This window comes from Mustela nivalis (assembly GCF_964662115.1).
Source record: "Mustela nivalis genome assembly, chromosome: 3".
NCBI lineage: Eukaryota > Metazoa > Chordata > Mammalia > Carnivora > Mustelidae > Mustela > Mustela nivalis.
Genome location: NC_139022.1, coordinates 72,644,601 through 72,671,067, shown reverse-complemented (window position 1 = coordinate 72,671,067; position 26,467 = coordinate 72,644,601). Strand labels below are relative to the sequence as shown.

Below are 26,467 nucleotides of genomic sequence, written 5' to 3'. Positions count from 1 at the left end.
TTAGTTGGACAATTCTGGTCTTCTGTTTGGGCCAACAGGGAAAGATGATGGGGTACTTTTGCTCGTCTCTGCTCCCTTAGAAGTAAGGAGAAGAATACACAAAGAATAAAGCCAACCACAGAAAAATTCTACTCCCCACATAGCACTCTGGTCCAACAGCAACTTCTTAATAACATGGAAAAACAACACTTGAACATGTTTTCAAAGAAATACAGTTTCAATACTACTAGACAATTCTATATGGTAAAACATTAAATTACTTGAAATTTATGAGGAAGAAAATAGAATGTATTTGATTATTTTAAAATAATAGTTTTGCTGAGCATATGATGGTAATTAGGAAATCTTCTAAAAAGGTATTGATTGTATCATTTGTAAAGGCAAATTTAGGCAAACTAAATAATACTTTTTTTTTTTTTTTTGGTTGCTTGAACTAAGGTTTTTTTCCTTTGTTAAATCACTTCATTGTTTTTAAAACTTTAGTGGCTTTTCCCTCCTACCCAAAGTATGTATGTTTTCTACTGCGGCCTGCACAGATTTCTATGAGATCGTACAACTCAGTTTCCCAGCTATATTTCTGTTTATTACCACATATGCCTTTATATCCCTATATAATCATTAAATGCATTTAATTAATTCATTATTTCTTGCATGTCTGTAAACATAGTGATGATACAGTGGGAAATGTAAAAACAGAAAAGATTTTTGCACCTGCCACATGTAATTGAAAGAGTAAGACACACAGATAACTAACTACAAAACAATACAGAATGATATAAATGATAAAGGGACAAATGCCTTGACATGGACATAAAGAGAGAATATCAGTTCTTACTGGAAAAAGGAAACCAAGGCCCAGAAATATCAGGGGGCCTGCCCAAGGTCACAGATCAGGACTGAATGATCCTCAAAGACTCAGAGAAAGAGAGGGAGTGCAAAACGTGGAGTGCCCACTATGCTTAGGGATAATGAGGTAATTCTTCTTTTCTATGTCTATCCACCTGAAAGGCCTCTTTCATCTATTGCAGCAATCTGAAAACTTATCTGCTCTGTAAGTCTCATTTTATATGAATCCCTTTGCACATACATGTAATACGGAAACATTATCACAATGGCATTAAAACATTCTGCCTTGGATCTAATACTGAACATGCTATTGACAGACTCATATTAAGTATGATTTGGTTCAGCTATGACAAAAACCCAGGTTATGACTAGGCAGAAGGGGCTGATATATAAGGGCCCTAGGAACCTTCCAGCTTGTTGACACTTTATGTAACCTTGATCTCATTGCCCAAGATGGCAGCATCTGAATTCTCAGTAGCAAAATGGAGAAAGGGATGAAGAGGGCAGGTGGGTATTTTATCTTAAGGAACGTTCCCAGAAGCCACCGTGTGACACTTTTTTTTATATGCCTTTGGCCCCTTGTGAGTCATATGGCCATAGTGGAATGGGAGGTTGGGAAATACAGCCTAAAAGAACATATTTTTATACAGAATATACAGAATCCTACAGACTAAAACTATCTGAGGTAAAAATTGCTTAGCTACTAATCCTTTTGCTACAGAAACAAGAAAAGATATAGGGAGACAGTTAAAAGTCTTAGATACAACTCTCAAATATTTTTTAATATGTGCGAATGTAAATTTATTAGTTACTTGCTATATAGCCAACATGCAAGTAAACATCCATCATATAATCCTCAAAACAATCCTAAGAGGCCACTCTATTTTTGCTATCACTTCATATATAAAGAACTTCTATCCTAGAGTGGATAAGGAAGTGTACTCAAAATGACAGTGGCTACTTGAATCCAGAACCACTGATCTTGAATACCATATTATTTACCATAGAATACAACTGCTTACACAACCTAAGTGTCCACTGAGAGAAGAATGGAGAGATAAGATGTGGTATATATATATCATACACAGAATGGAATATTACTCAGCCATAAAAAAGAATGAGCCCTTGCCATTTGTGACAACATGGGTGGACCTAGAGAGTGTTCTATGTTAAGTCGGTTAAGTCAATCAGAGAAAGGAAAATACAATACGATTTCACTTATATGTGGAATCTAAAAAACAAAACAAATGAACAAGCAAACAATCAGAAACAAACTCATAAATACAGAAAACAAACTGGTGTTGCTAGAAGGGAGAGGGTAGTGGAATGGGAAAAATAGGTGAAGGCAATTAAGAAGTACAAACTTCCAGTTATAAAATAAGTCATGGAGATGAAGAGTACAAGGAAAATGGTCAATAATATCATAAGAATGACATATGGTGACAGATGGTGTCTACACACTTAATCATAGTGAACATTGTATAAAGTGTGGAGTTGTCCAATCACTATGTTGTGCACCTGAAACTAATATGACACTATATGTCAACTATACTTAAATAATAAAATTTGTTTAAAAAAGGGAAAATGGAAATTTTATTTAGGACATTGATTATGACAACAGTTCTGTTCTTATTCATTAAAGATTTAGTCATAAAGATTGGTGAGAATACAAGTGAGATGACAGATTGTGTCCCTACCCTCAAGCAGCTTACCTCATAAAATAATCTCTGCTACAGTCTTTAAGTATAAGCTGTGGCAAGTGCTAGAGAAGAAAAGAACAAAATGCTATAGGACCGTGTATTAGGAGAACCACATTTAGTCTGCAGGGAGGGGTGGAGTTTAAAAAGGCTGCCTTAAGGCAGCCCTAGAACAGTAACTGGCACATGGAAAATATTCAGTGAATATATTAAGTGAATGAATTTATTAATTTAAATGAAGTTGGAGGTCACTTTCAAAGATGTTTTTTCTAAGCTTGGGGAAGCAGAAGCTTCAAAAAAAATCCCATGTGGCTAGAACTCACATGGCAAATTTCCCACTCTTCCCAAAGCACCTAGTAAAGAATTCAATTGTTCATTGAATTAAATCAAATAGCTTCTTCCCTCTCAAATATCCATACAATGAAGTAGAACATTCCACATAAGATAATTTAAAAGTTTTATCTACTTAGATAAGCTCCACATGAGCACAAAAATTTGTCTGTTGTCCCAATGGCTGTCTGCAAATAGTAGCTGCTCAACAAATACTAGTTTGTTGCCAACAGATCTGAAACTGACAAAAACATTCTGAAAAAAATATCAGATAATGAACTCTTCTTTCAGCATTTATGTACATCTTTCCAAATCTGGGTTAATGCTCCTAAGAAAAGGAAAGCTAAGATCCACTGGTTAATATAAAAATGTCTTATTTGTTTTTTTGTTCTGCATGATAATCACATTTCAGTTTAAGAGCTTCTTGAAAGCTGCTGTTATGTAAAAATACTGGCTTAGGTTGAGCTCCTGCTAGGAAAACTAAGATATAAAAATTCACATCCACTTCTGAAATTCAGCACTATATCTCTTAACAGCACTAATGATAGTAATAAACTAAGGAGACCTGGGTTTAACACAGTTTTTTAAATCTGAGAAATGAAAATATAGCCCATGTATTATGAACCCAGGAAAAATACTTCAAAGTTACTGAAGCATTAAATATATAACAGATGCAAGAAATCTGAGAGCCCATTTGTGGAAAAAAGGAGACCTTTATTATTTTTTAAAGAACCAAAAATCACAACACAATAAAACAATCTACACTAAGTACACCAACGTTAGGCTGAAATAGCTACTGTTTTAATTAACTATATCAATTCTGGGGAAAGCAGTCACAGCCACAGCAATAACAACATTAAAAACAAACACATGGAGAAAATTTGGAACCAGCCTACGGTATGGAAAGGAAAAGACCTGAAGGCGGCATTCATGTAGAATGGCTACAGTTATCCAGAAGCTCAAAGGTCAGCTGTTTTCTTCCCAAGGGTCCTGCACAATGGTGCTCCCAGGTAAACTGTTGTCTTATAAACATTTTTGATGGGAATGGAATTAGAAGAAAAAGCTTTCATTTAGGGAAGATATTTCATTTTAGGGTTCCTATCTGTCCCCTCAAATATTTTGTTTTTAAGATTTTTATTTATTTATTTGAGAGAGAGTGAAAGCGAGAGAGATCACAGAGGGAGAGGGAGAAGGACGGCGGACTTGCCACTGAATGGGGAGCCTGAAGTGGGGTTTGATCCCAGGACCCTGAGCCGAAGGCAGACATTTACTGACTGAGCCACCCAGGCATCCCTCAAATATCTATTTCCACTCTAAGTGGACATCACCTTATTTTCCATTCCACTGGGTGTGGCCATGTGACCCACAATGGCCAATAGAGGATAAGAAAGTATCTCATGGCAGTGGTGCCCACATAATCTTCTTCCAAGAACTGTACAGAGCAGCAAACTATCCCTCTTCCAACTTTAGGCTTGACACTGTTAGGATTTTCTCTAAGTAAATCAAACTAAAACTCAAAATATAGTCATCATTTTCCAGCCACACCATCTCCTCTTCCTGATTTCTATATTTCTATTAATGGTACTAAAATCACACTTAAGCTCAAAACCCTGGAGTTTAATTTTTCTCAATTTCTTCTTCCTTCCTCCTCTCCCCTAACACACAATTCGATCGTCAGTGCCGCACCCTCAAGCCCTCTTACAATTTAATCTTTTATTTTTATTTCAACAGCTGCTACTGTAATTCAGGTTCTCCTTGGGCAGTTAGGTATAAAAGCCTCCTAACTGGAATGCCTGCTTCTAGGCTTGTCTCTGCATTAAGCATGATGTTTATTTGATGAAATTTTGCTAACTTCCTCCTAAACACTGGGCATTGTGTTGGGTTCTTATAATACATCCCACTGACAGGTCACCTTCCTGAACTTGAGTTCTGACATGGTCAACACCCTGCTGAAAACCCTTCAATAGCCATCAAGTATCACCTCACTGGGCACCAATATATTTGCACATTCTGGTGTCTCCTTACCTTTGCAGACCTTTACCCTCCTCGTCCCCTACCTGTGCCCATCTCTCCATTTCCCTTGAGACTTTGTTCATTCTCTTCTCTCTCCCTCTGGAAGAACTTCCTTAACATCCTCCTCAAAAATGGCGAACACACTAAATTCACTTTTAATAATTAAAATGAAATATCTTTTTGATGTTTTCATTATATTCTGGTTGCATAGAGAATAAGTATTTCTTCCTTAAAGGCTCCTAAGACCAGCTGAGGATTTAACAAGAAAACATTTAAAGCCTGGTCTTACAGAGATGTGAATTTTTTTTTTATAATCTTTTTACTATTTAATTATGACTTAATTATTGAAGACCTCAAGTTACAGATAAAAATCCTATAAAAACAATTATGCTTTACTATATCTAGTTCATAGAAGAATGGGGATTCTACTTATGGCAGACATGGATATAGGCAGATTAGTAATAAAATATCACCAAAGCAATTTAGGTAATTACATCTTGGATTTCTGATGTTTCCATGCCATCCATTACTTTAAAATGTTTCACACCAATGTCTCACTTTTAAGAGCAATATACTGTTCTCTGATATCTTAATTTATTTGTTTCTAATAGTGAAAGGGGCACATCCAATGGGAAGTATGTCTCTCACATGAAGACTAGTGTGAGCTCCATTAGTATAGTGATTACTGCTTTTTTCCCTCAAAATCACCAATATCAAAATTCACGAGGCCTCTCTGTTCATTGTGAGGTGCCCTAGGTCCCAACTCTGACCCACAAACTCAGAAACTCTAAGGATGAGGACCATATTTAAACAGCTCTCCAGATACTTTTTATGTAGTTTAATTTTGAGAACTGCTGTCCTAGCTAGAGGTGGATTGCTTGCTTATGGGCAAATATAAATTTTATTGGATACAACAGGCACTTAATAAAGCCTTAACAAAATGCTGGGCTTCCTCTTGCCCACTATGACTGCCCAACTCGTCCTCAAAAAAAAAAAAAAAAAGAAAAAAAAGAAAAAGGAAGAGAGAACTTTGAAGAACTGTCAAAGAAAGTATTGTACAGAGGTTATGGGGAGTTTGACACTGGCCTCTCACACAAGTTTCCTGTGTGTAAATCCCAAGCATGCAACTTACTATTTTAGTGAATTTGGACACCTTCCTTTTCTGTGCCTAGATTTCCCTATCTGAATTATCGGGAGAAGAACAATACCAATGACCTGCAAATAGGTAGTCAGTGTATGTAAAGCAATTGTAAGAGTACACAGTGCTAGCTGTTAGATTATTTTAAAGCTAATATATATATAATACTATTGGTATTGAGACTCCCTTGTAACCTAACTATAGGCGAATATAGTAACTTTTTTCTGAACTTAAGCCTAACCACATTCAGTGAGTTTTAAACAACAACAAACTCCCCCAAACCAAAATGCTTTCAAATTAACCACTGTCTCAAGAAAATAAAACTTTCAGAATCTGGCTACGTGGCTCTGTATTTGGTCACATTTTCAAAACAAGGGGGTTTTCAGTAAGGTGTTGGGGCAGAACAAATTTGTTCAGTGTCTATGGTGGAAATAAGGGATTCCTTCAGCCTAATCCAAACAGTAATCCTACTGGTTCACAGAAGATAAACATGAAAAGACAATCAAACCTTCAGCTCAGACTCTCACTTTTCCTCCTGCTTCTCTGCATTTCTCCCCTCTAGGGACTCAGGACAGACCGCCAGCAGATGCCCTCTGCCCTGGCCCTATGAGGGAGAATTGTTGCATTGGAGGCAGTGGTTAACTCTAATTCGTAAACCACATTTCCCATCGGCAGTTCCCATGATCGGGTTTAACACCTTCAGTGAAGCTGTATTCACAATCACAGGATTATGAGGACTGCATCAAGCAATGTAAGAGAAGTTACAAAAGAAACTCTGAAAGGTGACTGGAAGTCAGTTACCTTCCTTTGGTCCCAAGTGCCAGAAACTGGAAGAGACAGCCCAGAGGCTGACTCGATGCTCACATGGAGAGATACGAAGAGGGAACTGGCCTAAGCTTTCCATGAAAATGATCAAGGTACTTTGTAAAACCAGAGATTTGAAATGTTGACTGTTCTATTTTTTTCATGACAATAGCAAGTCACTATTTTCAATTAACTCAGATTATTTCTAGTTCATTCTTAACAGTATCATAAACTAAAAAATCACTCTGTTAACAGTCACAAGCTAATGGGAACTGAATGAACTACAAGGCATTAAAATCTTAACCTTTGTAAATATAAAAGTTAAGCTGAAAATGTTTCCCCTATGGCCAAAATGTGTAGCAAATACAATCAAACATACACGGTAAGTTCACTGAATTATCTACTCAGAGTTTAACAGCTGCTAAAGATTGTGTTAATTGTAACTCTTTACAGTCTATATTTTATGAATAATAGTAATAAGATATAGTTTATATGTCTTTGACTTTCTGTAAGGGTAAAAATTACAAATTATATAAGCTACAGAGACACTAGTATTTTAAAAGCTTGTTTTACCAGGGCAAATTAATCTTAGAAAGAGAAGATAATGGTTACTTTAGCATCAGCGTTGTATAAAGTTTCAAATTCTTGCGTGACTCTAATAACAAACTTATAAAAATGTGCAAGAAGATAAAACAAACATTTACTTTTTAGCATTTCAGGAAGCATGTAAGTGGGCTAGAAGAAGATAAAAATTTTGGTGCTTGCTATTCAAGGCTTAATTACCAGGCTTCCTAGAGAGCCCCTTACAAATATTACCCATGTCTATCTAATGTTGCTTATGAAGGTGCTTTTCAGTGATTACAGAGAAAGTTATGGGCCATCAGGATTTGCAGAAATTTGGATTCCTGTGCTGCCCAGATGGGTGAAGCATTTCCTACAATGTGACTGGACATACCACATATGGTCCCAAAGGGATTGTGCTAAGATGGCACAGTTTAAATATGGTTTATGACATCTGAACACAGACAGTGAACTGAGTTGTAGGGGCGCCCTGAGCACCACTCAATGCAGTAGAATCACCGTGCAAAAACAGACACGAGCTCTCTTCCACTTACTTTGCTCAGCATTCTCTATTCTATCGATCAAATATTTGCATCTATCTGTTTTTGCTTTTTATTCAAGGTGCTATGGAAATAGATGTAAATCAGGTGTAATTCATACTCTCAAGTGGCTTACAGGATAGGAGGAGAGAGAAAGCTAAAGAATGACCAGAGAGAATGTTAGCTGCTGGTGACTAACATACGTAACTGACAGAGTGGGAAAAAAGGATAGTGCGGTTTCTCCTCCTCCTCTTTCTTCTTCTTCTTCTTCTTCTTCTTCTTCTTCTTTTTTTTAAAGATTTACTTATTTATACTGGGAGTAGAGAGAGAGAGAGAGAGCATGCATGGGGCGTGGAGAAGGGCACTGGGAGAGAGAAAGAGAATCTCAAGCAGACTCCCCACTGAGCATGGAGCTGACACAGGGCTCGATCTCACGGCCCTGAGAGCATGACCTGAGCCAAAGCCAAGAGTCAGCTGCTTAACTGACTGAGCCACCTGGGTCCCCCCAGTGTGGTCACTCGTATCTCTGGAGATGAAAAGCAGGAATTCCAGGACTCACATATACAGAATGGAATGAAGGATGTGAATCTCAAGAAGCCTGGTAGGTGGGAATAGATGAAGTAAGAAGGGTATGTGCTGAGCACAGCAGCAGAAGACAGCCAGACAAAGCTGAGGAACAGCAAGAAATCCAGGTCAGTGAGGCCCTGGGTGCTGGTAGTCAAGAGAGGAAGCAGCTCAGAGCAGAGAGAAGGGATTCTAGATACAACTTCTTTCAAATGAGAGAACAACTGCTATATTGTTAATCATATATTCCATAGCTCACAGAATCTGGAATTAAGATCCAGCACACATCCCTTAAAGCTCGTCAGAAAGCAGTATGTAGGGCGCCTGGGTGGCTCAGTGGGTTAGGCTGCTGCCTTCAGCTCAGGTCATGATCTCAGGGTCTTGGGATCGAGTCCCGCATCGGGCTCTCTGCTCGGCAGGGAGCCTGCTTCCCTCTCTCTCTCTGCCTGCCTCTCCATCTGCTTGTGATTTCTCTCTGTCAAATAAATAAATAAAATCTTTAAAAAAAAAAAAAAAGAAAGAAAGCAGTATGTATTAGTGTTAGTATAAATGCCATAAATGACCAAATAAAGAGACCAAATGTATTATTTTTCAGTATGGATATATCCAACCATTTTTTTCTTAAGGCTAAGTGCTTTTCTGTTTTTTTGTTGTTGTTGTTTGTTTTTGTTTTGTTTTGTTTTTTAGAGTTTTTTTTTAATTTTTTTAAATTTTTATTTATTTATTGGACAGAGAGATCACAAGTAGGCAGAGAGGCAGGCAGAGAGAGAGGAAGAAGCAGGCTCCCTGCTGAGCAGAGAGCCCAATGCAGGGCTCGATCCCAGCACCCTGGGATCATGACCTGAGCCAAAGGCAGAGGCTTAAACCACTGAGCCACCCAGGCGCCCCTACTTTTCTGTTTTTAAAAGTAAAAAACTAACATTTTTAAAAACACACACAACTATGTATGCAAGGTTACTTCTAATAAACAAAGAAAAATTGCAATTCTCCATTTAGGATTACTGTTTCTAAAAAGACATCGCTAGAAGCACCAGCACATTGATGTTGAGATGTCATTTGCTTTAGAGAGGTGTTTAGTATGGATGACACTATATCTGAGAAAGTAGCTTTTTTAAGGAAAAAGACAGGCTGAAACATTTTCTACTTGAATGAAGAAGTAGTAAAGACGGATTAGATTCTATGTAATTTAGGTTCTGTAACTAGAAAACAACCTGAAACTGAAAGAAAATTTTTCTTCTTATCGTCTATGTTTTTAAAGATGGTTTCTGTATCTCCAGGAGCTCTAGCGGTCTGTAAGTACCAAAAGAGTTTCACATGCCTTACATACAGGCTTCTGAAATGACATAGATGATTACTCTGTTTTTTGCAGCATTTTTTCTTTCTTTCTTTCTTTCTTTCTTTCTTTCTTTCTTTCTTTCTTTCTTTCTTTCTTTCTTTCTTTTTTTAGATTTTATTTATTTGACAAAGAGAGTGATCACAAGTAGGCAGAGAGGCAGGCAGAGAGAGAGGGAGGAAGCAGGCTCCCCACCGAGCAGAGAGCCCGATGCTCGATGCTCTGCTAGATCATCCCAGGACCCAGGGATCATCACCTGAGCAGAAGGCAGAAGCTTAACTCACTGAGCCACCCAGGCGCCCCTTTTGCAGCATTTTCAATCCTACCATTACAAAGATTAAAAACAAAACAAAACAATAATGTATGAAACGTGTACTCCAGAAATATGAATCCGTAACTCAGCTTGCACTCACATAATTCTCATTTGGGCCCATGTATTCTGCCGTAACTGTTATTTTGTTTGAAATACAGAAGTCAGGTGGTCTTGGTTTGGGATATTTTACATTTCCCAACAACAAAGAATCTATAAGCCACTTAAGAATAGTAGTTGCTGAAAATTCTTAAAGATTTTATGACTAGTGAATAATGCTTGTTATGAATTGCTGCTAAAGTTGGGTGCTTCTGCCTAGGATATTGAACATGGTTCTGCCTCCAACCAGTTTAGAGAACTTTTGTGGGTCACACAGTTCTCATTATCCTTTCTCGTATTTCTTCACCATTCGTTTCTCTCTTTCTACCTCATACAGTTATCACTACTTGTAGTTCCAACACCAAAGTGCCCAGATCAGCAAGCAAAAGTGTTATTTTAATTTTATTTATTTATTTCTTCATGTATCTGGGGCAGTTCCAATCTAGGCCTTATGAGCTGCTGAGACATGTTTTTTTGTTTTTTTTTTTTTTTTCAGTGTAGTAGGACAATGACCTGCAGTAGGTCTGAGAGGCAATGCAGAAGTTTCTATTTTTACCCAGTGACCCAAAAGATTCCTGGGCCCATTAAAGTTTGAGAAGTAACGCTCTCTCCCCACACACAAACTTTTGTGGCATATAGAAAAGATCATATTAAGATCATCTTCACATATTTTGAAAGACTAGTGAATTATTTAGAAGGGAAAGATCAAAGCCTATTTTTCTCAGCGATAGAATACTTGTACTGACACTACTACTGGTAAATTAACTTTCAAAGGAAAGTTATGGCTTTGCTTTGGTATACCCATCAAACAGATCAGCATGTAATAATACAGCTAAGTGATTCCTAGTGTCATGCCAATTCCTCTCCTCATGTTCTATAAATATTATGCTAAATTAGTTTCTCCATTTAACAAAAGTTTTGTTAGAATAAGCTGTTCAAATATAATCAAATATTACAGTTCGAATGAAAGGTTTAGCAGATGACATAAGACCAGGTTTTATATAATATATTATTATACTTACCATGTTTACTTTACTATATTCTAGATTCAGAACATCTTTTTTTTTTTAAGATTTATTTATTTATTTATTTGAGCGAGCGAGAGAGAGTGAGCGAGCAGGGGGAGAAGCAGAGCGGGAGAGGGAGAGAGAATCTTCAAGTAGATTCCTCGCTAAGTACAGAGTCTGACATGGGACTCCACATGGGGTTCAACCCCAGGACCCTATGATCATGACCTAAGCTGAAATCCAGAGTGGGCTGCTTAACCAACTGCCCACCCAGGTGTCCCTAGATTCAGAACATCTTGAGGAAAGTGCTGCCTTTCTTCTTGTGCTGAGCACAGTAGAGCCCGCAGAGGAGATAGTCATTCAGTAAATGTTTGTTGAATGGATGAATAAATGACTGGCTGCAAATGTATTGTATATGCATTCTAGAAAGTATGTATATGCATAAGACAAATCAATTCAGAAATTTAAAAAAATAATATTTTACTGTATGTATTTATCAAAGAAATATAATGAATATAAAAGAGTTATCTTTAAAAATCAATAACAAATAGTCATCTTCAGACCTTAGTCAGTTAGCAAAGTACACAGAAGAATTAAATACGGTTATACATTTTCGTATAAGATAATCCAAGACATATTCCCATAATTACACAAAGTGGTTATTTCTAATACATCAGTCAGAAAGAGAAACTGACATTCCAAGTTGATAATGAACTAGTCAATGTTCAATGTGGTGGCTCTTTGTTAGTTGGGAAAAAAAGTAGGTAAGGAATACAAGGTCAGAAAAACTTGAAAATGGGGGAGAAAAGGGTTTTTGTTTAACTGTATTTATTGCACTAACCCTTTAAATCCAAAACCAATTATAAACATTGTGGTGCTTTCAATAATTGCCCGCTGAGTATGTAAATTTAAAATGGCAATTTCAATTTTTATTTCACCTAGACAAGGAAGAAAATAGAATTGAATACTAATTAGTGTATGTGTGTCGTACACCTGAAAGATTAGGGGAATACTGTGCTCATTATAAGTGAGTTTAAGCAAAGCACTCAAATGTTTCATTTGAAGTACTGAATATAAACAAAAGAATTAAGTGACAAGGGAAATTAATAATGCTCAGACAGAAAATTGGGTACATGAGTAGACTTCCTAGAGCCTCTTAGATATGATTTTCCTTTAAGAAAAGGATACATTTTTTCTTTTAAACAAGTAACTTGGAAAATAAGATGTTATGAAAGAATACAGTAATATAATAACTTGAACATAATCTCAGAATACTTATTAAAATGACAATTGAGAGTTTTCAGTTCTCCCTCCATTTTACACAAGACTTTTTCATTTAATATAAAAGCCTTTTTATTTACTTATATTGCTTTTCTCTGAGAGTTCATTATCATCTTCAGACTAAAAGCAAAATAATAGCAATAAAAAATAATGATAGACCGCTTAAAAATAAAAGAGGTATTAAATTATTCTACTTAAAAAATAAATTATTCTACTTAAGTTTACAAAGTTATATTTAACCTAAATTTCTCTAAGAGTCAACCAATGTCCTGTTCCACTGAGGCTATTTTTACCTATAACTATTGGGATAAAGGGAACTTAAAGTTAATTTGTACTTTGAAAGGCAGAATGATGTGCAAGTTAAGGAGGCAATAAACTGGGACAATGTAAGAGAAAAGTCAGGACATGAAACATTAATAAGGTGTTTCTTAAGAGAAAATTTAGCAAAAGTATGTTATTTATGGTGTATTGAAACATGGCTATGACTAAATCTTGCAAACATAATTTGCCAAACAGAAACCCCGATGCAAGCTTGCAACATCGTCTCAAGCCGTTCTGCAACTTCTGCTACGAATCTTAATTTCCAGAGTTTTATCATGATTGCCACCCCACAAATCACAACAGTCCACTATGGTGATTTAAAAAAATGGTCTCTGCCGTGATTTTTAACAATAAAAGATACCCATTTTTTTGTTGTTCTGCAGCTATTTAAAACCTTAATTTTATCTTCATTACTCTGAGATTGGAACTGTGTAGATATATCATGTCCACTCTCTGGAATTCTCTTTGTGCACAATGGCATAGATTCGAAAAATCAAGCGTAATTTAAGACGCAATTTCTGCAAATGCATGCAAAAATAAATGCATAAAACAAAACAGTATCAGGTAACCACCTGGAGCCATATAGATAAAAGAAATGTATATAGGCAGGGTATGTAAAAATTCATAAGAAACCTGAATAAAAGAAATATCTGAAGGAGACCTTAGCCCAGTTCCTAAGGTAAGGAAGTCATGTTACTTGGCCATAAATCAGTTTCTCACTCTATTAAAGTCCTGTAAGGCAATCCCTGTACATTGCACCTAATAACTTCAAATCATGGATTTCCACATTAAAAATTATCCCTGACTCAAAATATATTGTAAACAAAAACAGCTCAACTATTTAAATCAAAATTCTGTAACAGTTCCCTGGAATAAGCCCCAAGTATTTTAGTATGTATGAATCTTCATACATACTTAACTCACACACTTAATCAGAACACGTTCCTCTATACACAAGTCATGAATTACCATACGATGTCCTCAGATTCTCACCTGGTACCTTTGATTGTGCTGTTCCATGGATTTTTTTTCTCTATAGAAAGCCATTTTCCAAGGCCCACCTAAAATACTATTCTCCCTTAAGTTTTTTACATGATAATTATGTCTTCCACTAATCCCATCACACACTGGACTTTCCTTCTCTTCAGCACACATCAATGTCTTGTTAGATGTTACTAATGTGCTTTCCCTAACAGAGGTATAATCTTTCACAGAAATTATGGTTTAATCACCTTTTCTGTCCCCATAATATGTAGTTTACTATCTCACTTCAGCGAAGGCATCAAAAAGCGTTTAACTGGATTAAATAGAAGTTTCTGGTATTACTACCATCCAACCCATTTTAGGGAAATCACTTACTATCTTGGTATATCATGTTTTTTTTTTCTTTTTTCTGTTTAAAAAAAAAGCTGGCTGATGGTAATAAATGAAACAGCATGAACTGATACACTCTCAACTACTGAAAGAAGGCACTGATGGCATTTTAGGGATTCTCATAATCTATTGTATACTTTACATGCTTTGCGCATGTGAAACCAATTCTGAGACAGAGAAAGAAAAGACGCAATTTTTACTTTCTTCAAGGGTCAGCAGTTGCTGTTAAATGTTAAGTACTAATGAACACATGGCATACGTAAAAAACCTCATTCTTTGATATGTACTTTAAAACAGACATATTTGCAGCCCAAGAATTTCAACATTTTTAACCCTGTTAATGCACTTTTCAGTCAATGTACAGATATCCCACAGTTTCAGATTTTATACCCAATTTGGACTCAACTAAATCATCCTGCCCTCTGACCATAAAGAGAGAAGTCACACTTTGGGCTCTGACTTGTATTCTTTCTGAAATGATTCTGGTCATTCCTTGGCATTCACCTTGTCCTATCCCATGTGTTACCTGAATCCATGGCCATCGGTCATTTTCTGCAGCTGTCCATGCATTGATAAGCCCCTTCTTATTGAGACGCGCATAGTAGGGATACCACTTCTGGAGTCCGAAGAGAGCTCGGTGGGTAGAGGAAGCTGTGATTTGCTGATTTGATATGATTCCACCTTCAATTCCCAATGGGCCCGAGCACTCTGGGAACAAATTAGGAAAAGATGTGAATATATATCAGAAAAAATTCACTCTCAGAATGTGGCTATTAGGTTTGATAGGAGATATTTTTAAAATAAATTTAATTTGTACCATTATGCCTTGCAAGTGCCACCTACTTTACAGACCTGTCATTGACCTCCACATGAAGAAAATAATTCTTTCTCCTCATGACACTCTTCTTCCTTTGCTTTGAGTGTGGCACCACAACAGATAACCGCCATCTGCATTACGATTCTACATTACTCACTGTCATCCCTTGGCTGCTGAGCACATTAACGGAAGTATAATGCCTTAAAGGGCCTATCTCATATTTTATGCTTTCAGAAATTAGCATACCTCCTAAATTGTAAACCCTCAATAAATATCCTTGATCCAATAAATATCCTTGATCTTGATCGGCCTGCATCTGAGTTTTGTGTCAAAATCATTTTTATATTGACTTAGCATTTCTCTTTACTATAATTTTTTTGACTTAAATTTTTATAAACATTACGTATGCTTCCAACAAAAAGAGCAAAGTGCAAATCTGTCAACATTTGATAATAACATTTAATAATAATAACTTATAACATCTTATAAGTAATAGAAAATGTGTAGACAAAATATATTTATAAAGTAAGCAGGTAAACTCCCTGACATTGTACATAACTTATGTACACTAATAAGTAAATCAAGATATTAAAATATTTACATTTCTAATATTTTAAATTCAAAATTCACAACTATACATATAGGTATTTTCACTTACATTTTAATTCTCTTTTTAAAATATTTCTTTATATTTGCAACTTGGAAACTGAAGAAAAATTTCTTAATTAAATTTTTAAATTCTAACAGTAAGGCATAATACAATTCTAATATGTTCTCAGATACCAAATTTTATCAGATTTTAAAATTAAAAATGAAGGCAAATGCATCTAAAAAGTAAGTATATTTTTATATATCTTTGAATTTCTTCTTTCATAAAATTTCACCACAAACTACATTAAATTCAATTTTGAAAATTCAGAATAAGTAATGTTATGACAAAATGAAAAGTAATACCTAGTTATCTTAATTTCAGTTATACATACAATACTCAGCTTTTTGTCATATTCAATTTGTATAATATGATAATCTCATTATAAAATATGCTATACTAACTTATCAGAATTCCTAAAAATATGAAAGAAGAATAGCTGCCATTATGAATTGTCAGTATATATGTAAGTCAACTTGATCAGTGATGGTCACCAAGCATATTTTGGGCTTTAATTAATATTGAAGCCCAACATTTGTCAGTAATTAATGTTTACACTTAGATTGAGGATAGAAATATGAAAGAAAGAATTTTTCACTTGCATTATAATACTTTGAGAACTTACAAAGATGTTTCTCCTTGGTAAACATTCTATCATTAACCGTAAACATGCTTCTCTTTTCTATCCCATGCTCAGAGAATAAGTAGCTCTAAACACATTACCTACTAATATTTCTCCAAGGCTTTAAAATCTTGAAACACTTTTTATAAAACAGATGGAAATGTGTGGATAAGTAATCATCTTTATCAGACTTTATTAGTAAAGATGGCATCAATAATGAAAAAATTCCATCTTTGTAACTAATAACTGATACATCATTTACCTTTAGGTCAATGTACTATATCACTTTGAAGTCATTAAATTACGAAGCCATTCATTTTTAGAATTGCATTTACTTATTAGTTCACTGTTTAGAATTAGAATTGCAGTACTAGGATAGATAATAATCTGATTTTCATATTTCAGAAAAATTAACCACCAAAACTTAGATGTTGAGCCTTTGGATTCTTCTTTTGCTTTCCATTTTAAACTTTAAGATCTTTACAGACTTCATAAAAGCAGTAGGAGACTTTCATTATGATACTTTGATTTTAGACAACCACAGGAGGCTAGCTTTTTAAGAATATTGCCTTTAGAGGAGTCTCAAGCATCCTTGTCCTTGATTTGTGCAATGTTTGGATGGGGAAAATGCAGCAGGCAAAAAAATCATTTACTGCAGGCCATTCGGTAGAACAGCAGAGAGAGAGATCCAGGTTTAATTTTACTTAATTTAGTTTAATGTATTAATTAAACTACATGATAGCTTTAGAAAGAACTTTATACCACTTCTAAAGACCTTATGCTGAACTGGACATTCTTTCCAAATCTGTAACCATTTTAAGCAAGAGATTAGACCTCAAGCCACACTATTCAGTAAGTCTACTTCATTGGTACTCCACCTACCAATCTCTACTTTTAACTAAAATGTCAGCAAACACAGTGGCCAGGAACTGCTGCACTATCAGGTAAGTCAAATACCAATGAACAATTAAAACACGTATTTGTGTGTATATACACATACATATATCTTTTTTACTCTGCCATAAGATTCCCAATCTTTATTATGCCTGCATTACGCATTCACTGAAATGAAACATAATCCAAAAAATATAAAGTGACGTTATATTTTTATAGGGCTTCGCAGCTTATAAGCTATTTTTACATGAGTGACCTTATTGCTATGATGTCAAATTTATCAGTATTTCTTTTCTCAGCCTTCGGTCCTACATTTTTTAAAAAATAAATTTTTACAACTCACTTACATACTGTATCCTGCCAATGAGTAAAGGCCACGAAAGGCAACATGACTATGTGTGGAGTTCTTGAACGAAGCATGCATCTTTGAAGTATCGGTTTACTTCCTTACCAGCTAGTGGCCCTCAGTTTTTCTTGTTTTAAATGTTGGGGTTATATTTGCAATGACGTGGATGGAACTAGAGTATATTATGCGAAGCGAACTAAGTCAGAGAAAGACAAGTACCATATGATTTCACTCATGTGTGGAATTTAAGAAACAAAGAGATGAACATCGGGGAAGGAAAAAAGAGAGAGAGGGAAGCAAACCATAAGAGGCTCTTAACAATAGAGAACAAACTAAGGGTTGATAGAGGGAGTTGGGTGGGGAATGGGCTAAGTGGGTGATGAGCATTCAGGATGGCACTTGTTCCGAAGAGCTCTGGGTGTTGTATGTAAGCGATGAACCAGTGAATTCTACTCCTGAAACCAACAGTGCACTGTATGTTAACACACTAAGTTTTAAATAAAAAATTGAAAAAAAATAAAATAAAAATTGGGGTTACGATGACACCTTAATTCAACAGCTATGAGGTAAAAAGTGCTCTTCCTCTGTAACTATAAATTGTTAAAAAAGAATGAGCTTGGTTCTGTACAACCACTTGCATGTTAGAGCAAACTATGGAGGTGATCCTAGATCTTTAGCTTCTCTGGAATAGGCTCTGAGTCGTACACACTGTTACATCCTTAGGTGTCCATAGTGGTTTGCACATAGAAAGGGTTTAAAGGACACGTGATGCATGTTAGTATTTGGGGCTATTTTTTTTTTTTCTAAACAGTGAACTAACAAGCCAATCCAAGGCTGTTACTGCATGTCACACTCAAAGTTGTCACAACAGCAGCTCTTCTTCACTAATCATCTGGATCACAATCAAATGGGTGTCATCATAATTAAAAGTTCAAAATCCAATTTCCTTTTGCCTGTGCTATCTGCTTCCCCAATGTCCTATTAAGTTCAACAGTTATAAAAACTAATGAAGGAGCTGCAATTCAGAATGCAAATGATTATACACCTAAGATTAAGTGACCTTAAGCCGTGAACAATAAGATGCTTAAAAGGAAGACAATATGGAGATAAATGTTGTCATCACTATCAACAAACAGGGGATAAATATGAAATATTAATTGATGAACAACATATTAGATGAGCATTCGCAAGTCTGAAAAGAGCATTCACAAGTATTTTTTCACATCATCAAAATAAGACTACAAGAAGAAAAGGGTTACCACACTTACTTAATCAATGAGGAAACCGGTGAGAAGGGAAGTTAAACCTTTAAAAAATGAATCTGGAATTGGAGCCAATTCTCTGCCTCACAAATAAAAAAATATCAATTGATAGAGTGAAGAGTTCCGTAGTTCTTCAAAAGTTGAATCTGGATCTTTTTCTTCTGCTATTATTTTATATGGGGGATGTGTACTTATCCCAGGAAAGAGAATAAGAAAGAAACATGAAGGAAACATGTAGGATGTCACTAGAGGCATTCAGGATATGACAGATCTTTCCCCAAATGGGATATATTAAAACAATGGGTGACAGCTGATGGCAGTGAGTCACAGAAGTAAATACTGAGGTTTTGTTGTGGTTTGTGTTCCATGAAGTGTTAAAAATGAACCTGCTAAAAAAAAAAAAAAAAAAAAAAAAAGAACCTGCTACCATTATTGGCCTGTACTGCTTATCTAATAGGGATAGGCTAATTCAGTTCCAGCTAATTTATTGACTTCTCACTATGTGCCCATCCATCAATCCCTCATTTAATTTTGTTTTGAAAACTGTGTATTTATTAAAGGCTTGCTATATACTAGGGACTTTTCTAGGCAGTGGTGAACAAAGCAGAAAAGGCCTCAGCTCTCAAGGAGTTCATATTCTAGTGGGGAGAAAAACTGTAAACAAAATCTGAACAAACAAGGAATATCAAAGAGTGGTAAGGAAGGAAGAAGAAGAAAAAAAATAAGGCAGGTGAAACAAGTGAAGGTGATCAGAGATGGCCTTTCTGAGAAGCGACACCCAACCTGATCTCTGAGGAGAAGCCCGAGCTGGGCTATTGTGCACCGGTTTCCTCAAAGAGTTTTCAGCCTGGTAGAAGAGACACACACAGAAATCAAACACATTTTAATATTATAGCAGATGCTGTGATGGTAGATGCACAGAATTCAACGGGATAAAAGAAGAAGGAATCGTAAACCAGGCTGGGACTCAGGGAAGGATTTCCAGGAAAAGAGTGGGAGCCAGCACAGTGAAGATGGGGAAGCACAGAGACAGGAAACAGCCTGGTGTGGTTGGGAAAGTAGTGGCAGTTCAGTATCCATAGACCAAGGCTGGTTGAGCAGGGATGGTCTCAGGATGAAGTGAAGAAACAGAGAGACCCTAGATTATTTTGCTCAAAGAACTTGCTGGGGGGTTTTGAAGGATTTGAACCATGGTCATATTTTCATTTAATATCCATCTTACCGGCTGTATGGTGGAGGGTAGATTTAAGAGGGGGAAAAAAATATGGCCGAATAGCGAGCAACTAAAATTGTGCAGGTGCAAAAGGATGCAGGTCTGAAAGAGGGACGAAAAAGAGGAAGAGTTCAAGGAATGTTCAGAAGGAAAGCTGGGCAGAGCTAGGGATAATGAGACGGTGGGTGAAAGAGAAACACAGTATCTTCAACGATGCTAGCTGGGATTACCCATGTCTCACAAATAACCCTGTTGAATCAAATCCCTCCCTTAAAATTTTATCAATTGTTCTTCTTGCTGCTGGACTGAACTTGGGGGGATCTGCCTTTGTCCCACCTGCTATTGCCATGCAGACCCCACGAGGCTATACCCATATCCATCAGGTTGCAGGGACAGGATTGAAAAGTGAAAACCTGCTTCTATACTCAAGCCATACCCAGAACTTCCCTGCCCCAGAGTTCATGCACATGGGTTGTGTGTGTACATCTGTTGTCCCCCAAAACAGGGAGCTCCTTTGCGGGTAAGGATTACAACCCTCATGGCCTTGATCTTAGCAGATAAATATTTGCAGAGGGAGCTAATCTTTTAAAATAAACATGAAAGATAAACAGCAAAAATCACAGGTAATATTATAACATTCTATTTGTGCAATTCAATTTTAAATTAAAAAAATAATTTCACCTATTCTCTCAAGAGGACTGATAGAGAGGCCTCCTTTGGAAATTATTTGTATGCTGAGTAAAGAAGGCCACTTCTTTTCTAATGAAAAAAAGGCACTGATAGTCAAGTAAGTTACTGAGTTTTCGCTTGGTTGCCAGACAGCAACCAGGTACTTCTAAAACCTGTCCACCGTCATCCCTGATGTGGGCCCAGTGGCCACCTGATCAGTGCCAGCTTATGGAAGCAGAATACGGCAGTCTACATTTCCCGGCTGCTAGATCTGTGTTTATGCATCTGTAGTACTGTGTTTACTTTTGTCCGGTTTAACAATAATCCTGAATTAATGAGTCCAATCAACACTGATTACCAGAGGCTTTTAGGCACCATTTACATGGTTGGTTAAAATGACCGCTTAGCCTGAATTGCCCCAGCGGCCTGCAAATGTCTTCTGACCCAAGTCCTGATGGGCAGACTAACTCTGAGCAAGTGAGTAGTAATGTCACCTGGCAGGTTGCACAAGAACAGCTGAGCCAGCTAGGGCCAGGCCTCCGGTGCCCTCTCCGGAGCAACGTCCCTACCTTTGCCAAGTCGGTGTGAATAAAACAGTCTCAAGGTGAAGTCCTTCTCACTCTGCAAACTCATTCCACTCATTCTGTGGAGTGTGGCAAAGAATGGCGTCTGCATTTTATTGATCTCGCAGCTGACAAGGAAGCAATGCCTCAAGATGTCTCACATCTTGTTCCTGAGTGTGCTGATTAAGCCTTTCAAATAAGGGAGATGTACGGCTGAATCCGTAACAGGAATGCACTGCTTTCATTTGCTCTATCTCAATATCCAGACATCTTCAGAATGAAAAGGATTTCAAATTAAAGCCATGTTAGCAACAAATCTCCTTTAAACATCTCCAGGCCTCTCTTTCTCTGAGCATCTCATCTTCTCAGAGAAGTGTGAGTTGTCTGCTGTGCTTAGCATAGCACGGTAATTGTGCTGAACACAAGCCCCAGAGAATGGATTACTGATGACCTCCCATACTGCAAAAATTAATGCTGATTCAAGCATTAACCTCCCTCTGTGCCCTCTGGACCAAGGCCTTTCCTTAATTCTTAGCATTTCTTTTGTTTTAGAGCTGTCTTGAGACCAGACTCTAAATTGGTGAGGGAGAGGTCAAGGCCACTATTTCTCACAATGTGGCCTGGGGGTTAAAAGGAGCTCTGAAGATTTCTTTCTTCTTCTTCTTCTTCTTCTTTTTTTTTCTGGTGAGACTTCTCATCTAATCTCCCACACATTTGCTCAGATTTGTCTCAGACTATCACTTTTTTCTGGTGTTCGGGAGTGGTGTCAGAAGGCAAGAGAGGAAAGGAAGACAGAAGGTCTAAGGTTGATCTCAGGGCTAGGGCTTGGTTGCACTGGTCTGCTCTAGGAACTGGGGAGGTGACAAAGGAGCTCCTTGGATGCAGTGTAAGAAGGTGACTATGCAGATCACTGTCTTCCTTCTACTCCATCATTCACGGATTCCTCTGATATCCTCTCCCCACCCCAACGGGTTGGTCTCTGGTCTTGGTACTGGGAGTAACCACCTTAAAAGAACTTAAAGTATTTATTCATCTGTTGATGGACATCTAGGTTCTTCCCACAGTTTGGCTAGTGGACATGGTTGCTATAAACATTCAGGTGCACGTGCCCCTTCTACTCACTCATTTGTATCTTTAGGGTAAATATCCACAATTGTTGGTCATAGGGTAGCTCTGTTTTCAACTTTTTGTGTAAGAAAGAAGTGTTTGTGTGTGTATGTATGTGTGTGTGTGCGTGTGTGTGTGTGTGTGATGGAATACTATGTAGCCATCAAAACCCCCAAATCCTACCATTTGCAACAATGTGGATGGAACTAGAGGGTATTATACTCCGCAAAATAAGTCAGTCAGAGAAAGACAATTACCATATGATCTCTCTGATAGGAGGAAGTTGAGAGGCAGGGCAGGATTTGTGCGGGGAAGGGAGGGAAAAATGAAACAAGATGGGACTAGGGAGGGAGACAAACCATAAGAGACTCTTAATCTCAGGAAACAAACTGAGGGCTGCTGGGGCAGGGTTGGGGGAGGAATGCGGTGGATGGGTGATAGACATTGGGGAAGGTATGTGCTATGGTGAGTGCTGTGAATTATGTAAGACTGATGATTCACAGACCTGTGCTCTAGGGCAAATAATACATTATATGTTAATTTAAAAAAGAAAAAAAGGAACTTAGAATAGAAATCACATTTGGTGATGTTTGTTTCTCTCTACACCTCTTTGTATGAGGGCATAAACTTCACACGTTGCCACAGTAACCTTGATTAGAAAAACTAGGAATTACAAAATTATAAAAACAGTTTTCAAATTAGTTATGTTTCTTTGGGTTGCACATAAAATATATGTGCACATTAGAGAAAAGGTCATTTCTTTGCATCACAAATCTTGAAGATGATTCTGTGATATGTGGCCACTAAAGAATTTTCCCTGTTCTATAGAAATTATATTCTATTATTTTCTATATTGGAAAACTTGGAGGTTTCCAGGTAAAATGATAAGCAACAGCTATTTGTGCCTATTTTTTCTTAGATAATATACATCTTAAAGGTAGAAACCATGCCTTTTGTATTATTTATGTTTCCAAAGCACTCAGCACAGTGCCTTACAAATTGGCAATTTTCAGTTATCATGGGTTAAAGTAAATTAAAACAAATCATTGCTTTTTAGAACTACTTCTCTTCCTTTCTTGAAATTGAATTAATTTTCTGAATGTAGATATTATCACTCTAAAGAGTCAACATACTGTTAAAAACAGAAAGGTTTTCTTGGTATGCTGAAATGCTTGAACCAGCTTTTGAAAGTAGAGGAAATACCATCTTTGAAATAAAAACCAGCATTCATAAAGTTACAAATTCAATTATCAGTCGTCTAGCTATTTTCTTGTAAAATGTGGTTATGCTTTTCTTCACGCTGCGTTATCTCAAGTCAATTATGATATATTATCTGCTTAAATTAATTGTTTTGAATTGAGGAAAAAATGAAAACCATGAATAAGCTAAATTAGAATAGGAATGTCAATTTTTGAGAATACTGATGCGGAGTGATGGTGTTATTTAAATAGTAGGGCCTATGGACTTTAACATTCAAAGGCTAAAATTCTTATTGAGATAGTTCACAAAAGTCAACAAAATCTAAGAAGATTATCATCCTAATGCAGTGAACAATGTTGCTATAGCAAGTAGAAGAATGTGTTTTAGTTTGTTTAAGATGCATTCTTTCAAATGAGAAAAACATATGGGCTTTTCAACTGCTGAATGCACTTTGCAGCCAGGCAAGATTTCAGTAACTCGTTCTCAGACTTCCACTTAAACTGCACAATTCATCTTCTACCAACTACAAAGATAACAGCATGGTTTGATGAAACATTTGTCTGTAGAGTCAAAAGCCTGCAATTCAAAAACCTGCAGATGTATACCTATTCTCACCTTCTGACAAAACATATATCTGCACAGGAAAGAGCTAAAAAGGGGTATAAATGCCAAGGTAAAATGCTAAAGGTAGGATTCTGTTGCTTCAAGAAACTTGAGTTGAATACAAAATGTAAATATTCAAACACTGCTGTGCAGAAGACATAACCCTATGCTTTTAAGTTATTTACCTCTTTTAAGCTTTTGTTGGTGAGTGAGCATCAGGATAAATACCACAAGGCACTGCCTCATATGTTTTGTTGCAAAACAATATTCTTGGCATGTCAACCACTGATTTTTATTTGAGAGATAAATCATAGTCCCAATTCCAATTATCAGCTATTTAGCCATTTTTTTCCATGCAATGTGATTAAGCTTTTTTTTTTTCCCCACACAGGATGCCATCTCAGGTCACATATGAAGTCTCTGTGTTCCAGAGTCAAAGAAATGCAACAGTTTAAATGGGAAGCCATTGCACATGGCAAGATATGTTATAATGAGCCTCCTCTAATGCTAGGACACTTTGGAAAGAGCTGGAACAAACGATAGAGAGCAAAATAGAACCGAGAAAATATGTAGTAGGTGATTTGTTTATTTGAATTCTAGAGACTTCTACATTATGCATTCACTCCTGAACATACAAAGAAATGTTTGTCATATAGAAAATAAATACAAATACCCATGTAGAGAGGTATTGGAGCTAGGGAAAGAAACTTTAAATTCCAGTAGAGAGTGAAGACAGAAGATGAAATCTTGATAGACGCATTTACTTATTAAACATTCCTAGAGAATAAAGTATCACAAAGGCTTTGAATATAGTGTTTGCAATTGCTTCAGTAGTTCTGAAAGGGAAAATTCAACATAGAATTTTAAACAGAACAAATGTAAAGCTATTAAAACAAAGGATGCTTTATGAATTTTATAGAAAGAACATTCTAGGAGAATTTAATAGGGCAACAATTTTATGACAAACCTGTAAAAACTAAGCCAACTTTTCATGCATTATCTCTTATTCAATAGAGATTCATACTAGATCTATTTTATAATGTAATGACTATGTGCCAGCCTATAAAAATAGAAAGTTTAATATTTGCTTCTTTTCAAATTTATTATATGTAACAATAACGTAGACCCTGAGATTATGCAGTGTTCAGGTTAAATGCTCATTTTTGCTGTCAATATTTGTAGAAAAAAACCCCTCTAAACCTTGTATTAGAGCTACCTAAAAATGCATACATATATTTCAAAGAAGCAGAGTGTTGAAAAATCTTAAATCTGGATTTAAATCTTCAGCTGCTGAAATAAGTACAGAATATTAGCTGTGTTCAACAAAATATCCATAACGAGATAGATTGCTATTTTCCGTTATGTTCCAACAGAATACATTATTGTTATGTAGTTCAGGCTAATGATTAAGTAAATAAATATATCTCCAATAAACTTGTATTAAAATATACGACAAACATAAGGTTTTAAAACTACAAATAATCCTATGACCGCCCATTAGGAAGTTGTACTTTTGAGAAATTAGTCAAAACTAGAATTTCCCACTTCTCCTTAAGCTTTTAATTAAAAGATAATTTACTGTTTCTCTCATTTTGAAATATATAGAAGACTAGGTTCTCCAGAAACTTCCATCTTATGATATTGGATATCATATGATATATATGAAATTAACTAAGAATCAGGTAAGGGCCATCAAATTGCACACATAAAATAATGCAATGTCATTAACCCAAAAGAGAGATGTTAGAATTATTATCATTTCTTAAAAAAAAAAAAAAATGTACAAATAAGGAAAATACTGACTTGCTTTTCCAAGGAATCCTTCACTTTCATTATATACTTTAAAAATAGGAAAAGCAGTCATTTTGTAACTCAATAGTCTTCAGGATACAGCAGGATATAACTACTATTTTTAATATACAGGAATGATAAATTGGATAAAAATAGAACCTGAGATATATATTTTACCTTGCATTAGTAAGAAAATATTTCATTCATTGAATAGTATTTAAATTACCCAAGTATTTCAATTACCCAAATTCTCTTTAGCTACAGAAAAATGACTATGTGATCTAGAAATTGCTCAGGTAGGGGGTTATCATAATATATTTTTGATGCCTTCATATTTCAAAAGTTATCCACTCAGCTAAAACTGCAAAGATTAAGAAGGAAATAGAAACACTTGTTTTGTATTCATAGATTTAAAGGTACACAATTTCATAAGATCCTGCAATTTACAAGTGTAAGTAATTTATGTGGGAAATAATTAAGGTAACAATTAAGTGTAATATACTAGTGACTTGTG

The 26,467-nt window shown here is 36.1% G+C and overlaps 1 protein-coding gene across 4 annotated transcripts in view; it reads right to left on the bottom strand.

The window, feature by feature from the left end:
• Positions 1-26,467, bottom strand: part of EDIL3 (EGF like repeats and discoidin domains 3) — a 416,104-nt gene that overhangs the window by 130,146 nt on the left and 259,491 nt on the right. For all 4 annotated transcript variants that reach the window (XR_014310084.1, XR_014310085.1, XM_082724687.1 and 1 more), the window contains one exon: positions 14,744-14,925. Coding sequence is in view for 2 of the 4 variants with exons in the window: in XM_082724687.1 (XP_082580813.1) it covers positions 14,744-14,925 (182 nt within the window). In the remaining 2 variants the exon portion in view is untranslated. The remainder of the gene's footprint in view (positions 1-14,743; positions 14,926-26,467) is intronic.